Source organism: Callithrix jacchus, chromosome 18 (genome assembly GCF_049354715.1).
Source record: "Callithrix jacchus isolate 240 chromosome 18, calJac240_pri, whole genome shotgun sequence".
NCBI classification, from domain to species: domain Eukaryota; kingdom Metazoa; phylum Chordata; class Mammalia; order Primates; family Cebidae; genus Callithrix; species Callithrix jacchus.
In genome coordinates, this window is record NC_133519.1 from 5427851 (window position 1) to 5445529 (window position 17679).

At 38.6% G+C, this 17679-nt stretch overlaps 1 protein-coding gene and 1 long non-coding RNA gene across 4 annotated transcripts in view; both read left to right on the forward strand.

Moving 5' to 3' along the window:
- The window catches only part of LOC128931288 (uncharacterized), a 685153-nt gene that overhangs the window by 287462 nt on the left and 380012 nt on the right, over nt 1-17679 (forward strand). The window lies entirely within an intron of this gene.
- The window catches only part of LOC128928084 (dynein axonemal heavy chain 5-like), a 62027-nt gene that overhangs the window by 42573 nt on the left and 1775 nt on the right, over nt 1-17679 (forward strand). Inside the window, exons 9-14 of one of the 2 annotated variants that reach the window (XM_078355233.1) lie at nt 3512-3597; nt 4066-4387; nt 5883-6089; nt 7662-7719; nt 14817-14949; nt 17099-17270. In XM_078355233.1, coding sequence (XP_078211359.1) covers nt 3512-3597; nt 4066-4387; nt 5883-6089; nt 7662-7719; nt 14817-14839 — 696 coding nt within the window. In that variant the 3' untranslated portion in view covers nt 14840-14949; nt 17099-17270. The remainder of the gene's footprint in view (nt 1-3511; nt 3598-4065; nt 4388-5882; nt 6090-7661; nt 7720-14816; nt 14950-17098; nt 17271-17679) is intronic. The other variant, XM_078355234.1, reaches the window with a different exon arrangement.

Here is a 17679-nt window from a genome sequence, read left to right on the forward strand (position 1 = left end):
GAGTAAAAATGTGTTGTAAAAAAATGATTTAAATATCAAAGATTTAAAAATCCCTTTCATGAACCCCTCAAATATGTTGTCTGAAAGGGTCTTTATGGGTTCTCCTGAGAACATTACACATCTTATACTATTATGTAACTTTGAACCTCCCTCCAAAAAATTGCTCCAAAAGACTAAGCACAACTTATTATTTGTGCATCCTAAGATTTCGTGCAGAGCTATAATTAAAATCTAAATTTAGTTAAATAAAACATAGAAAAATGATTTCCTTATTTTATATTTCATGCTTCAAGAAAAGTCAGCAACTTTTTTTCAACTTACTAGTCAGAAGTTTTAAGTCTTTGCCAACTTGAAGAGACAAGTTGGCATTGTAGTAGTAAAATGAGGAGACTAGTTTGAAATGCAATAAGAATTAGTACCTAAATGGGTTTGATTTCAGATAATGTGAGGTCAGAAGTAACATGGTAAGACAACCAGTTGGCAATATCCAGACCACCACTTCCTTTTTTTTTTTTTTTTGAGACAGGGTCTTGCTCTGTCACCCAGGCTGGAGGGCAGTGGTAAGATCTGGGCTCAAACCATCATCCCACCTCAGTCTCCTGAGTATCTGAGACTACAGGTGCACGCCATCATGCCCAGCTAAATTTTATATTTTTTGTAGAGACAGGATTTTGGCATGTTGCCTAGGCTGGTTTCTAACTTCTGGGCTCAAGGGATCTGCCCCCGTTGGCCTCCCAATATGCTGGGATTGAAGGTGTGAGCCACTGTATCTGGCCTACTGTTTCTTAAAAGAGCAGTGGTTAGATTATATACATATAATACACACACACACACATAATCCACATACATAGAATCCATATATATATAAAATCCACATGTCTATAATTTATATATATAACATTCTTATATATTATTCAACACATGTATATATATAATTCACATATATATTAAATCCATATATCTATAATTTTTATATAATATCATATATAATCATATGTAAATATATATGATCTATATCACTATATATGATTTATGTATGTACATATAAAAATAGCTGAGACTCTCCTTTAATTGCAAGTTTAAGCCATTTACATTGGCTGTGGTTTCTAGTATAGGTACAATTACTTCTACAATCTATTTTGAATTTTCAATGAGGCGAGCTTTTTCTTTGACTTTTTCTGTTTTATATTTTGTTGATTAAATTTTGTTGTTCTCTTTATTTCTCTTCTACTTATATTTTTAATGTTATATTTATGTTTTTAGTGGCTTTAGCATATATACCTGACTTTAAAAAGTTTAAAATTAATTTTTTAATCAGCCCACCTCTCATTCATGCTATGGTTGTCTTGAATTTTAGTTTTATCTTTGCTGTTAAACTTTTTATACTTGTTGTTACTAATAATTATTTAGATTTAGCAACATGTTTACAGATTGCTTTGCTTATTATTAGATCTCATTAGTACTCTAATTGTATCTTTCCCTCTTTTTGGGTTCATTTATCATTCTTTTTTTATTTTTTATTTTTTGAGATGGAGTTTCACTCTTGTTACCCAGGCTGGAGTGCAGTGGTGCAATCTCGGCTCACTGCAACCTCTGCCTCCTGGGTTCAAGCAATTCTCCTGCCTCAGCCTCCCAAGTAGCTAGGACTACAGGCGTGCGCCACCACGCCCAGCTAATTTTTGTATTTTTAGTAGAGACGGGGTTTCATCATGTTGACCAGGATGGTCTTGATCTCTTGACCTTGTGATCCATCCGCCTCGGCCTCCCAAAAGAAGTATATCTTTTAGTTTTATTTTAATAAGAGTCTGTTAATGGCAAACTCTTCCAGTCTTTACCCTCAAATGCCTATAAAGTTGCCCTCAATCTTGAATATTAGTTCTCATTTTACATGTGATTTTAGTTTGGATGTTATTTTCCTTCAGCAGTCAGAAGACATTTTTTCTTTGATTTTTGGCGTCTGCTGTTCTGAATGAGGTATTTGTTATCAAATAGTCATTTCTTGATAGATAATTTGATTTCTCCCTTTTGTGATTTTAATATTATTTTTCTCTTTTAATATTAATATAATTTTTTTGCTTGTAGTATTGTTTTTCTCTTTACCTTTGGAAACTCTATGTGAGTTGTAGGTGTGGTTAAAAAATACTTCTCTTGTTCAGAATTTGGTGTGCTTCCTCCATTTGAGGACTAAGTTTTTTTTAACTATGGAAAATACTCAGCCTTTTTCATTTTAAATACCTTCTTCTTTCAGGATTTCCAGTAGACAAGCCATATGTTACATCTTTTTCTGTCTTCCATGTTTGTTAACATCTTTTCTTTTTTTTGTATTTTTCCATTTCTTTATTTCTCTGCTATACTTTGGGTGATTTTATTTGAGAACTGTCTTGCCATTCATCCTTTTTCTTTTCAGGTGTATATAATTTGCATCTATTATATTTTGAATTATAATTATGTTCCCCTGTATATGTGTAAGTTTTATTTTTAAATATCTGAGTGCTCTTATTTTATACTGTTCTGTTCTTTCTATGGTTTCTGTTTCTTCTTTACTCTTTACCAACTTTAAATATATTTATTTCATAGTCTCCTTCAGACTGCTATATCATTTCTAGTACTTGGTTACTAATTATGTTTCTGTATTCTACTCCTCCTCTCTCAAAGATCATTTTCTCATGGGATTTTCAAAAACCTTTTGAGCTTCTTTAGAAGTTATGTATTTATTTTTTTTTCTGGTAGGAATCTTTTGGTCCTGGCCTTTCAAAGTGTTTCTATAGAGTGGCTTTTCATGAATTCTGCTTGGGTCTTAGTAGTTTTACCTTCCCAGACAAACTTTTATGTCAATGTCTTGGGTTATATCCCTTTTATTTCATGTGTAGTTTAAACTTGGACCCCTTATCTAGGTGTGGCACAGATGTGGGATTTCAGTTCCTCTAGGGCAGGGATCAGCAAACTATGGCCAAGAGCCAAAGAGTGCTTTGCCCATTTATTTGTACACTGTCCATGGGTGCTTTGGCATTACAGTGGTAGAAGTGAGTAGCTGTGGTGAGAAAGTATGAGAACTCTATTGTAGGGTGAGTTTTTCCCATCTATTTAAGGGTTTGGGCAGATGTCAAGCCTCTTTGCAGCTTTCCCAACTTGTGACTCAATTCCCTTTGTGTGTACTGGGCAGCGCTTCAAAGATCCTGGCTTTCCACAGGATCTGTTGAGAGTGTTAGGACCCCACAGCCCTTCTCTCCATATTGTGATAAAGCCCCCCCTGCCACCCCCGGGCTCTGTGTCTGGCCCAATACCCATGGAAGCTGCTGTGGTGCCAGCTCCGTGGCTGCCCTGGCTTTCAAGTCTCTCTTTGCTTCTGGCTTCTGGGCATTTATTTTTCTTTTAAGCTCATTCAATTTTCAGTTACATTTTCTTCCATATCATGTGTTTGCACAGAATGGAAAGTTCCTTTATCTTGTTACTAAACAGGAAATTCCCAGTGCTATTTTATTGTTCATCATTAGATTTTATTCTGTTTTAGAATGAGTTGCAGAAGTTCATGGATGTTACATTTGAAAAGATTCAAAACACAAATCAAGCTCTAAGAATGTTGAAGAAATTTGAAAGGTAAAAGTTTCAAGAAATTTTCTATTACCTAAAATTAGGATAGTTTAGCTTTTATTGTTGTTATTAATATTATTATTATTTCATATTCCAATGGAAAGCAAAACTTCTGTCGACAATTTGAGGTCACAGTTTTTAAGTTTTTCAGAGGATTAATCCTCTTAAGGATTCAGGATTTATTTTATTTCTTGAAATAGAGAATACTCTTAGCTTTGATGTACCTTGTGACTGCCTATAGTAATATTTCCTAATGTATAGGCAATTTGAAAATAGTCTTTCCAAGTAAATAGTTTTGCCTACATTTTATGGATGAGTTTTATTTTTATTCTTTTAATATTCCACACAAATGTCTCATTCTTCATTAGCATTTGTTTTAAAATAAATATTAATGAGATTACCAGATATTTTTATTGTGTATTTATTTTATTTTATTCCATTAATTCAAGCTTTTAACTATTTTTAAAATATCAGATTGAATATACCTAATCTTGGTATTGATGACAAATATCGACTTATCCTTGAGAACTATGGGGCTGACATTGATACGATTTCAAAGCTATATACAAAGCAGAAATACGATCCTCCTCTGGCTCGAAACCAGCCTCCCATCGCTGGGAAGATCCTGTGGGCCCGCCAGCTCTTCCATAGGATTCGGCAGCCCCTGCAGCTTTTCCAGCAGCACCCAGCTGTGCTAAGCACAGCAGAAGCCAAACCTATAATTCGCAGTTACAATAGGATGGCCAAAGTCCTCCTGGAGTTTGAGGTCCTCTTCCACAGGGCGTGGCTTCGGCAGGTGAGTCCCTGCATTTATACTCTTCCCATTGTTGGAATCATGGGAACCCCTCCTTAGCATTTCACAGTGTTATTTCTGTAGAAAGCTGGATTTGTAGGTATTTTGTAAGGTAGTTGGGTTGAATCTAAGCAATCAAAGAGTGTAATATGTCCACAAAGAAAAGTAATTAAATTTGAAAAAAGAAAAAACCACAAGCCAGGTAACAAAACCCCATTTTTATTTAATTTATAAACTCCAAAGTGTAAATTAGAAAGTGTAATTTACAAACTCCAAAGTGAGAAGATCTTGTTTATTGGTTCCTATGCCCAATCTATTAGGATAGCTTCCTTTTTAAAATTCAGTCAGATCCAGCCAGGCACGGTGACTCTGATTCATGTCTGTAATCCCAGCACTTTGGGAGGCCGAGGCAGGTGGATCATGAGGTCAAGAGTTCGAGACCATCCTGGTCAACATGGTGAAACCCCATCTCTACTAAAAATACAAAAATTAGCCGGGTATGGTGGCACATACCTGTAGTCTCAGCTACCCGGGAGGCTGAGGGGGAAGAACTGCTTGAACCCAGGAGGCAGAGTTTGCAGTGAGCTGAGATTGTGCCACTGCACTCCACCCTGGTGACAGAGCAAGACTCCATCTAAAAAACAAAATCAGTCAGATCCTAAATGTGTCATTAAACACAAGTACATCTGTTAAACAAAGTCTTAAATTTTCTTTGGTTGTAACACTGGTATGTAACCATAGCATATCCTACCAATACACGTATTTCTTTGTAGGTTGGCAGGATGTGATGTTTCCATAGCTGTGTTTGTTGTTTTTCTAGATAACTAAAAACTGAGTTTAGGAGGTTTTACGGAACTTTTATTTGGGAAGAATGATAGAATAGGCATGAAGGTGTCAGGTAGCTAAATGGCTTTTGAGATCACTACTGTTACAGTGTCTACTTATTTATCAGTGTGAGAGTCATAACCAAAAGGTGTTTTTTTGAGATGTAGTTTCACTTTTGTTGCCTAGGCTGGAGTGCAATGGCTTGATTTTGGCTCACTGCAATCACTGCCTCCTGGGTTCAAGTAATTCTCCTGCCTCAGCCTCCCAAGTAGCTGGGATTGATTACAGGCATGCACCACTATGCCCGGCCCATTTTGTATTTTTCGTAGAGATGGGGTTTCTCCCTGTTGGTCAGGCTGGTCTCGAACTCCTGCCCTCCAGTGATCTGCCTGCCTTGGCCTCCCGAAGTGCTGGGATTATAGGCATGAGCTACCGTGCCCTGCCTGACTAAAAGGTTTGATTGAACTGACTGCCCAACATCAACACCAAGAACTTGAAGATTGTTTTACGAGACTGGATTTAGGAGAAGGGTCAGTGATCTTATTGCCCTTAGTTTAGGAAGCTCAAATCCATGGAAGAACACTTAATGATCCTTATTCCCAGAGATAGCTGAACTAGATATTCTGTAAGCATTAGACTTTCTAATAGCAGTAATGTTGGTTTCTTCCCACAGATTGAAGAAATTCATGTAGGTCTTGAGGCTTCATTATTGGTGAAGACTCCAGGCACAGGGGAATTGTTTGTAAACTTTGATCCTCAGATATTAATCTTATTTAGAGAAACAGAGTGCATGTCCCAGATGGGTCTGGAAGTTTCACCATTGGCAGCTTCCCTCTTCCAGAAGCGAGACAGATACAAAAGGAACTTCAGTAACGTGAAGGTATACTACTTTCATTTTTTCCCTCTATTCTTGGCTAGCTCTAGAATGTATTGTCAAAACATATGGTGATGTGTCATATTCAAGGGGCAGAAAGTGGCCAGGATGAATAGAGTGACTGAGGGAACAGTGCCATGGGATGTGGCTGCTGAGTTGACTGGGGCCAGGCTGTGATAGGTCTTGCAGGCCAAGATGAGTTTGGGTCTTATTTTGAGTGTACCAGGAAACCACTGGAGGATTTTGAGCCACCAAAAAAAGCATGATCTCTTTTGTAATAAAAGTTTTTCTTACTGCTGGGTGGACAATGGCTGTTAAGAGGGACAATGGTATCAGTGGGAAGCCAGTTTGTGAAGTGTTGCACTGGCCCAGGATGAAGTTGATAGCTTGAACTAGGATGGCAGCAGAGTTGTTCAGAGAATTTAGTTATGCCAATGCGCAGGTTATGAGAGAACTCAGGAATAATTCCAGTGCTTTTGGTGTGAGCAATTCAATGAATTAAAGTAGGGCTACCATGGGGTTCTGTGTAGGTTGCATCCTTTACAAGTTGTGCAATAATATCCAGGGGCCATGACTGTAAGTTCAATTTATGGAGATGTCAAAAACTGGAACTAGTTTATTTTAGGCAGCAGGAGAGAATCAATAGTTCCCATTTAAGTACCAGCTAGTTTTCAGACAGCCAAGTGGCAACGTTGTCCATGCAGTTGGATATGTAAGTCTGGAGTTCAGTGGAGAAGCCGAAGTTGGAACATGCTTTTGAGAATTATCAGAATATAGTTGCTATTTAATAGAGGAGATCTCTTAGGGGAGAGAATACACATGGAGAATAATGGAGGGCCACTGGACCAAGCATTGGGTTGTTCCAATATTAACAGGTTTGATAGAAGATGACAGATGTGCAAATACAACAAAAGATTGACTTTTGAGCTGGGAAGAGACCAAGTGTCAAGAAAGCCAAGGATGGCCGGGCGCGGTGGCTCATGTCTGTAATCCCACCACTGTGGGAGGCTGGGGTGGGCAGATCACCTGAGGTCAGGAGTTTGAGACCAGCCTGGCTAACATGGTGAAACCCTGTCTCTACTGAAAATACAAAAATTAGCTGGGCGTGGTGGCACCTCGTGGTAGTCCTAGCTACTGGGAAGGCGGAGGTTGCAGTGAGCTGAGATTGTGCCCTTGCACTCCAGCCTGGGCAACAGAGTGCAAGTCATATAAAGAAAGAAAGAGAGAAAAAAAAGGAGGTACTTAGAGACGGACTGGTCACCAGTGACAAATGTCGCTGCCCAGGGGATGAAAAAGGTGAGGTTAGAGATGCTGCCACGGGAGCTGACAACATGGAAACCATTGTTAAAATTTCATAGTGGTTAACATCACATGACAGTACTAAGTCCATGCACTTGCATTGTACTTTACATTTACAGCCATGTTCATGCTCATTATTTCATTTGCTCTTTTCTACCACCATATTAGGTAACTAGGACAGAATACTATTATTTTGTTTTATAGATGACAAAACCGTGGCTGAGAGAAGATAAATGATTTATTTTTATTTTATAATTTTTATTTTTTATTGTGCTTTAGGTTCTGGGGTACATGTGCAGATCATGCAGGATTGTTGCATCGGTACATACATGGCAAGGTGATTTACCACCTTCATCCCCCCATCACCTGTATCTGGCATTTCTCCCCACGTTATCCTTCCCCACCCTCCCCACTCCCTGCTGTCCCCCGCAAGCCCCCCAAGCTGACCACAGTGTATGATGCACCCTTCCCTGTGTCTACGTGTGTTCTCATTGTTCAACATCCGCCTATGAGTGAGAACATGTGGTGTTTGGTTTTCTGTTCTTGTGTCAGTTTGCTGAGAATGAGGATTTCCAGATTCATCCATGTCCCTATGAAGGACTTGAACTCATTGTTTTTTATGGCTCTGTAGTATTCCATGGTGTATATATGCCAGATTTTCTTTATCCAGTATATCATTGATGGACATTTGGGTTGGTTCCAAGTCTTTGCTATTGTAAACAGTGCCACAATGAACATATGTGTGCATGTGTCTTTATAATAGAACACTTTATAATTCTTTGGGTATAGTATATACCCAATAACGGGATTGCTGGGTCAAATGGAATTTCTATTTCTAGGTCCTTGAGGAATTGTCACACTGTCTTCCACAATGGGTGCATTAATTTACATTCCCACGAACACTGTAAAAGTGTTCCTATTTCTCCACATCCTCTCCAGCATCTGTTGTCTCCAGATTTTTTAATGATCGCCATTCTAACTGTTGTGAGATGGTATCTCAATGTGGTTTTCATTTGCATTTCTCTAATGACCAGTGATGATGAGCATTTTTTCATATGTTTGTTGGCCTCATACATGTCTTCTTTTGAAAAGCATCTGTTCATGTCCTTTGCCTACTTTTGAATGGGTTTTTTTTTCTTGTACATCTGTTTTAGTTCTTTGTAGAGTCTGGATATTAGCCCTTTGTCAAATGGGTAGATTGCAAAAATTTGTTCCCATTCTGTTGGTTGCTGGTTCACTCTAATGATTGTTTCTTTGGCTGTACAGAAGCTCTAGAGTTTAATTAGATCCCATTTGTCTATTTTGGCTTTTGTTGCCAGTGCTCTTGGTGTTTTAATCATGAAGTCCTTGCCTATGCCTATGTCCTGAATGGTTTTGCCTAGGTTTTATTCTAGAGTTTTTATGGTATTAGGTCTTATGTTTAGATCTTTAATCCATCTGTAGTTAATTTTAGTGTAGGGTGTCAGAAAGGGGTCCAGTTTCTGCTTTCTGCACATGGCTAGCCAGTTTTCCCAACACCATTTATTGAACAGGGAATCCTTTCCCCATTGCTTGTTTTTGTCATGTCTGTCAAACATCAGGTGATTGTAGATGTGTGGTGTTGCTTCTGAGGCCTCTGTTCTGTTCCATTGGTCTATATCTCTGTTTTGGTACTAGTAGCATGCTGTTTTCATTACTGTGGCCTAGTAGTATAGTTTGAACTCAGGCAGCATGATGCTTCCAGCTTTGTTCTTTTTGCTTAGGATTGTTTTGGCTATGCAGGCTCTCTTTTGGTTCCATATGAAGTCTGAAGTGGTTTTTTTCCAGTTTTGTGAAGAGGGTCATTGGTAGCTTGATGGGGATAACATTGAATCTATAAATTACTTAGGGCAGTATGACCATTTTCACGATATTGATTCTTTCCAGCCATGACCATGGAATGTTTTTCTATCTGTGTCCTCTCTTATTTCCTTGAGCAGTGGTTTGTAGTTCTCCTTGAAGAGGACCTTTACATCCTTTGTTAGTTGTATTCCTAGGTATTTTATTCTCTCTGTAGCAATTGTGAATGGCAGTTCGTTCTTGATTTGGCTCTCTTTCAGTCTGTTATTGGTGTATAGAAATGCTTGTGATTTTTGCACATTGATTTTGTATCCTGAGACTGCTGAAGTTGCTTATCAGTTTCAGGAGATTTGGGGCTGAGACGATGGGGTCTTCTAAATATACAATCATGTCATCTGCAAATAGAGGCAATTTGACTTCCTCCTTTCCTAATTGAATACCCTTTATTTCTTTCTCTTGCCTGATTGCTCTGGCTAGAGCTTCCAATACTATATTGAATAGGAATGGTGAGAGAGGGCATCCTTGTCTAGTGCCAGATTTCAAAGGGAATGCTTCCAGTTTTTGCCCATTCAGTATGATATTGGCTGTGGGTTTGTCGTAAATAGCTTTTATTATTTTGAGATATGTTCCATTGACACCTAGTTTATTGAGAGTTTTTAGCATAAAGGGCTGTTGGATTTTGTTGAAGGCCTTCTCTGCATCTATTGAGATAATCATGTGGTTTTTGTCTTTGGTTCTGTTTATATGATGGATTATATTTATAGACTTGCATATATTGAACCAGCCCTGCATCCTGAGGATGAAGCCTACTTGATTATGATGAATAAGCTTTTTTATTTGCTGTTTCCTTTGGTTTGCCAGTATTTTATTGAAGATTTTTGCATCTATGTTCATCATGGATATTGGCCTGAAATTTTCTTTTTCAGTTGAGTCTCTGCCCAGTTTTCATATCAGGATGATGTTGGTCTCATAAAATGAGTTGGGGAGGATTCCGTCTTTTTGTATTGTTTGGAATAGTTTCAGAACATATGGTACCAGCTCCTCTTTGTACATCTGGTAGAATTCAGCTGTTAAGCTGTCTGGATGTGGACTTTTTTAGATTGGTAGGCTTCAGCCCTTGTTATTAGTCTATTCAGGGTTTCAACTTCTTCCTGGTTTAGTCTTGGAAGAGTTCACGTGTCCAGGAATTTGTCCATTTCTTCTAGGTTTACTAGTTTATGTGCATAGAGTTGTTTGTAGTAATCTCTTATGGTAGTTTGTATTTCTGTGGAATTGGTGGTGATGTCCCCTTTATTGTTTTTTATTGCATCTATTTGATTCTTCTCTCTTTTTTGTTTTATTAGTCTGGCTAGCAGTCTATCCATTTTGTTGATCTTTTCAAAGAACCAGCTCCTGGGTTTGTTGATTTTTTGAAGGATTTTTTGTGTCTTTATCTCCTTCAGTTCTGCTCTGATCTTAGTTATTTCTTGTCTTCTGCCAGCTTGAGTTTCTTTGATCTTGCTTCTCTAACACTTTCGATTTTGATGATAGGGTGTCGATTTTAGATCTTTTCTTGCTCCTCATGTGGGCATTTATTGCTATGAATATCCCTCTAGACACTGCTTTAAATGTATCCCAGAGATTCTGGTATGTTGTCTCTTATTTCTTGGTTTTGAAGAACATGTTTATTTCTGCTATCATTTCATTGTTTATCCAGTCAACATTCAAGAGCCAGTTGTTCAGTTTCTATGAAGTTGTGCAGTTCTGAGTTAGTTTCTTAATCCTGAGTTCTAATTTGATTGCGCTGTGGTCTGAGAGACTGTTTGTTATGATTTCTGTTCTTTTGCATTTGCTGAAGAGTGATTTACTTCCAATTATGTGATCAATTTAGAGTAAGTGTGATGTGGTGCTGAGAAGAATGTATATTTTGTGAATTTGGGGTTGAGAGTTCTGTAAATGTCTATTAGGGTTGCTTGGTCCAGATCTGCATTCAAGTCCTGGATTTCATTGTTGATTTTCTGTTTCATTGATCTGTCTAATATTGACAGTGTAGTGTTAAAGTCTCCCACTATTATTGTGTGGGAGTCTAAGTCTCTTTGTAGGTTGTTAAGAACTTGCTTTATGTATCTGGGTGCTCCTGTATTGGGTGCATATGTATTTAGAATAGTTAGCTCTTCTTGTTTTATTGATTCTTTCACCATTATATAATGCTTTTCTTTGTCTCTTTTGATTTTTGTTGGTTTAAAGTCTACTTTATCAGAGAGTAGGATTGCCACCCCTGCTTTTTCTTTGCTCTCCATCTGCTTGGTAAATCTTCTTCCATCCTTTTTTTTTTTTGAATTTATGTAGTATGTCTTTGCACGTGAGTTAGGTCTCCGGAATATAGCACACTGATTGTTCTTGTCTTTTTATCCAGTTTGCCAGTCTGTGTCTTTTGATTGGGTCATTTAGTCTGTTTACATTTAATGTTAATATTGTTATCTGTAAATTTGATCCTGCCATTTTGTAACTGGTTGGTTGTTTTGCCCTCTGGTTGGCATTATTTCTTCATTGCATCATTGGTCTTTGCTGTTTGGTTCTTTTTTGCAGTGGCTGGAACTGGTTTTTCCTTTCTGTGTTTAGTGCTTCCTTTCGAAGCTCTTGTAGGGCAAGTCTGGTATTGATGAAATCTTTCAAGAATTGCTTGTCTGTAAAGGATTTTATTTCTCCTTCACTTATGAAGCTTAGTTTGGCTGGATATGAAATTCTGGGTTGAAAGTTCTTTTCTCTAAGGATGTTGAATATTGGGCCCCATTCTCTTCTGGCTTGTAGGGTTTCTACTGAGACATCCGCTGTGAGTCTGGTGGGCTTTCCTCTGTGGGTCAGTGACCAGACCTCTCTCTCTGGCTGCGCTTAGGACTTTTTCCTTCATTTCAACCCTGGTGAATCTGACAATTATGCACCTTGTGCTTGCTCTTTTAGAGGAGTATCATTGTGGTGTTCTCTGTATTTCCTGTATTTGAATGTTGGCCTGCCTTGCTAGGCTGGGGAAGTTCTCCTGGATAATATCCTGAAGGGTGTTTTCCAGCTTGGATTCATTCTCCCTATCTTCTTCTGGTACACCAATCAAGCATAGATTAGGTCTTTTCACATAATCCCATATATCTTGGAGGTTTTCTTCATTTCTTTTCACTCTTTTTTCCCTTTGCTTGCCTTCTTATTTTATTTCATTGAGTTGATCTTCAATCTCTGATATCCCTTCTTCTGCTTGATCTGTTCAGCTATTGAAACTTATGTATGTTTCATGAAGTTCTTGTGCTGTGTTTTTCAGCTCCATCAAGTCATTTATGTTCTTCACTAAGCTGGTTATTCTATTAAGCATTTCATCTAACCTTTTTTCAAGGTTTTTAGTTTCTTTGCATTGGGTTAGAACATGTTCCTTTAATTCAGAGAAGTTTGTTATTACTCACCTTCTGAAGCCTGCTTCTGTCAGTTCATCAAATTCATTCTCCATCCTGCTGTGTTCCCTTAATGGTGAGGAGTTGTGATCTCGTGGTGGGGGAGAAGCATTCTGGTTTTTGATGTTTTCATCCTTGTTGCATTGATTTCTTCCTATCTTTTTGAATTTTTACAGGTTTGATCTCAGGTAGCTGCTTGGGGAGGCGGCCTTTCCTTTGTCTGCCTGCAGAGGCACTGCTAGGCTGCCATGGATTCAATGGAGCTGCTGCATATTTTTCCTGCATCTTATATTTGCTCAGGAAAATTAGGCCAGGTTCTGCAATGGTGGCTGCCGGTCTCCCTGCCAAGCTCGTTCATTCCTGATCACTCTCTAACTGATGTTCTGGGTGTGAAACTCTGAAGTGAGAGTTTTTTAGCCTGCTAGGTTTTGTAGGGGGAGACCTGTCCTGCTGTATGGCCTGTTTGCCTGTGTTCAGTTCCCCTTCTTTCTGGGGGGTGGGCAGCTCTGTCCCGCTGGCTTTTTGGCTTCCTTGGCATCAGCCAGTGCTTCCATCTAGATCTATGCTGACAGCCCTGGTACCAGCCGAAGTTGCTGTTCTGCCCTGTTCAGGCAGCTTGCTGAGGATTTTCAGCCCAGTGAAGAGCTCCTTCTCTGTGGGTTGTAGAGGGCTTGAGTGGAGCACTGTATCCGAACTGAAGTCCCAGAGGGGGAGATCCTCCAGTCCTCCAGTCAGTTGCATGCACCACCTGGGTGGGACAGTGCCCCGCCTTGCCTCAACCTGCCCTATTTGGTTTATACCCGCTGTCCAACCAGAGCCACAAAATAAACCTGGTACCTTGTTTGGAATTGTGGAGACCACTCGGCTTCTGCATCTTTTTCGCTGGGAGCTATGTTCCAGAGCCGCCTCTTATTCGGCCATCTTGGTACCTCCCGATAAATGATTTAACAAAGGTTTCATAGCTGGAAAGTGGCAGAAGTAGTCCTACTCAACGTGAGTAGGACCTACTGGTCAGGCAGGTTTAGGGGATCATCTAAAGTGTTTAGGGGATCATCTAAAGTGTTACAGAGTTGTTGTTCTGAATATTTGACAGAGCTTTCAGGCTTCTGCAGGTACATCAAAGTAGCTGAGAGTTTCTTTCCTTCATCTGTTCCTTGGAAAACAGTTGAACTAGAAAGAGAAGACCAGAACCCAGACTTGTGGTCCACTGTCTTCCACTACTTCGTGTCATATTAAAACGTTACATTGGCAATGGACAGTCATTCCTCAAATGTAGATTCTAAAATGCCAGTCAGCATGTTGGGATTCCCTTTTAGACCCTTTCACATTAGGAAACTCACTTAGTCAATTTACATGTTCATAAAGAAAATCACATTTTTACTAAGAAACCATAAGTACAAGATTATAAAATTACTGAGAATTTAATTTTATTTGCAGAGTTGTTTCAGTTGTCTGTTGCAGGCAACAAACAGTTGTAAGCATGTCATAGGGGTTTACAATAACCGTATCATTATATCATGACTTCATGGGTAAAGAACTTGAGTGAGGTTTGTCTAGGTGATTCTTCTGTTCCATGTGTCATTGACAGAGGCTGCTTAGTGGTGTTCAGCTGGCTGATGTTTGACCTGTAAGGTCCAAGAAGGCCTTGTTTCATGTCTGTTTCTTTCGTGAGGAAGGCTGGAAGGTACTCTCAGGTGGGACTGTGAACAGGCGCACCTATACATGGCCTTGCAGTATGGAGGCCTCTGGCTACTAGAATTTCTTGTATGGCAACTCAGGGTTTCAAGAACAAGCACTACAGCCACAGGGACTTTACGATAGCCTCAAGTGTCTCACGGCATCATATCTGTTGTACTTTGTTGGACTGTAAACCTACCCAAATTCAAAAAAAAGGGGGATATGGCCCCCACTCCATGAAGGGGAGGATCAAAGAATATTTTAAAAACATCATCTAAACGGTTGCAGTTATTGTGCTGAATATTTGACAGAACTTTAAGGCTTCTGCAGAGACGCCCAAGTAGTTGAGAGTTTGTTTCCTCCATCTATTCCTTGGAAGACAGTTGAACTAGAAAGAGAAGACCAAGTACAGGCTAATAGATACAAATACAGGTTCTGAAGCCAATTTAATCTGGATTCAAATAATTATCTTTGGGTAAGTGGCTTTACCTTCTAAGCGTGGGTTTCTCTTTTGTTAAAGCAGTTGAGTACTACCTTCTGGGATGAAAGGTGGGAAGCAGAATGCCTGCTAGAAGCTGATTCTAAGACTGTTTCCAGATAGAATAACTGATGGACATTGAAAAAAGCAAGCAGTGGATACAAACTTCAGAAAACGTGTAAGTAGCTGCTAATAGAACCAGAAAATCTGGACTTTTCCAAAGTGGCTTTTATGGACATTGAAGGAATATTATGGAAATTGTGGAAAAAGATTATATGAGGAAAGGATTATGAGGTCCATTTGAGAAATATTGGGTTTAACAAAATTTTCAAAGCCTTGCAAGGCTTTCTACTTCCTTGAGCAGGCTTCTAAGAATCTCTAATGTTAGCTTTGACTATCCAAGAAGGGAGATATTGTATGCAGCATTTTCAAAATGCATCTGTCAAAGGAGCATTTTTCTCATAGAATCTCTTTGGCTTAGTACTCCAGGCAAACAGTTTGGAAAACATTAATCTATTATCAGGGTAGTGCCAACATGCACATATGTGGTCTTAATACCAACTGTATTTATGAGGCACATTAAAGTTATTTTCTTATAATTAATGATTATTAATATTGACATGGTTACATATGAACAAAATAGTGACACAGTTTGACATTGTATAAATAATACTGACACAGTTCAACATTATGTACATTTCAATAAAAGACGAGAATCCCCATTTCAGATGAAAAATTAATCTTCTGATATCAACTAATTGATTAATTAGATAGATATTGATTTATTATCTCCTATGTGCCAGGTGCTGGTGCAGGCTCACGGAACAAAGCAGACAACACCCTTGTCCTTGTAGAACTTAAAGTCTAATTGGGTAGGACAGAAAATGAACATTGTAAATATGTAAATTAATATAGTCTATTATAATAAAATGATAGTCATTATGGAAAAATGGGGGGATAAAATGTGTGAGTGGTTTTGGTGGTGGCTTATAATCTTAAAAGGGTAGTGATGATGGGTGTAATTGAGAAAGTGACATTTGAATAATTAATCGAAGGAGGTGCAAAGGCCCTGAGGCTCAGGACCAGAAAGAAAGACAGTCAGGCAGGTGTGGGTAAGAAAGGGAAAGAGTGGTTGGAGATGAGATCAGAGAAGTAATGGGACAAAATTGGGTAGATCTTTCTAGACCAAGCACCTATCCAAGTCCTTTGTATAAAGGTTTGTAGCCCTGAATTAAATGCAGGCTGTGTAACCATGTGAGCAGAGGAGTGATATTATTTGAATTCTCATTTTGAAAGGATCATTTTTGCTGTTAAACTGTACCTAGACTTATTGGGAGGGTGATTGAAGCAGGGAGACAATGGTAGACCACCCCAATAATTGAGGAGGTAGCCAACAATGGCAGTAACTGTTGATGTGGAAAGCAAGTCAGATATAGACTTTTTGAGTTTCTTTTGAGTAGACTGCAAACAAGATATCCTAATGGATTATGTGTGGGGTGTGTGTGTGAGAGAGAGAGAGAGAGAGAGAGAGAGGAATCAAGGATGACTCTGGGTTTTGGCCTGTGAACTGGAAGGATAAAGTCACTATCAGCTGAGTTAGAGAATGAGCTGGAATGAATTAGAGAATTAACAAACTTAATAAGTCCAAACTGAGACTTACTAAGTTTGAAATGTCTGCTAAGTATTGAAGTGGAAAGTTTGGGAGGCTGCTGCTATTCATGAATCTAGACTTTTAGGAGTGAGATCTGGGCTGCATGTGAATGTGTTTGTTTCTGGCATATGGATGAAATTCAAAGCCATGACACTAGTTGAAATCAGTACTGGTTTCCTGTGTGCTTTGGGTCTTGGCAACGAGATTTGGCCCATAATCCTGGCGAAAGGCTAATGTAGACCTCTGGTGACCCAGATGTTTTGGGTGATGAGTGTGGTCTGCAAGAGGTGCCCAGAGGAGCTGCACGCATGTTGTACCAGTGTACAAAGCAGAACAAACGAGCCTGGTGATGTGCAGGCAAAGGTGCCATTACCATGTCTCTGCATGGTTTAGAAAAATTACTTGACCCTAGGGTTTTTCCCTTTCTAGGCTGCATAGGAGGTGAGGCAGTCTTAAATTCTTGTTCATCTTCAGTTCTTTCTTTTGGATTTGGAATTTGTAATGATGTAGAGTCCTTGTCTTCTTTTCTTTTTATTGCTTTGGCTACTCTACTTGCTACACTGTTAGAGACCTACAGTTTGACCCTAAATAAAAGTAGTCATTTTATATAAGACATGAGATACTAATAGACAGAAGTAAGATATTAATTGATTACTTAACCTCAATTTCATTGCAGATGATGCTAGCTGAATATCAGAGAGTGAAGTAAAAAATGCCTCCCGCCATTGAGCAACTGATGGTTCCTCACTTGGCCAAAGTGGATGAAGCTCTCCAGCCTGGCTTGGCTGCACTGACCTGGACGTCTCTGAATATTCAGGCATATTTAGAAAACACTTTTGCAAAGATCAGTAAGTCTGCCTAAATAATTACTATTTTTGAATTCTTTTTAAAAATTTTATATATATATAAATTTATATAAAAAATATATCTTCACATGTACCCCAGAACCTAAAGTGCAATAAAATATATATTTATATATAAAATTTATATTAAAATATATGTAAATTAATATAGTCTATTGTAATAAAATGTAAATTAATATAGTATTTACATTACATACATTTGTAATACATACAAATATATATTTTTATATATAAAATTTATATTAAAATATATTTCATTGCACTTTAAGTTCTGGGGTACGTGTGAAGACCATGCTGGATTGTTGCATAGGTACATACGTGGTAATGTGGTTTGCTGCCTACATCCCCATCACCTGTATCTGGCCTTTCTCCCCATGCTATCCCTACCCAACTT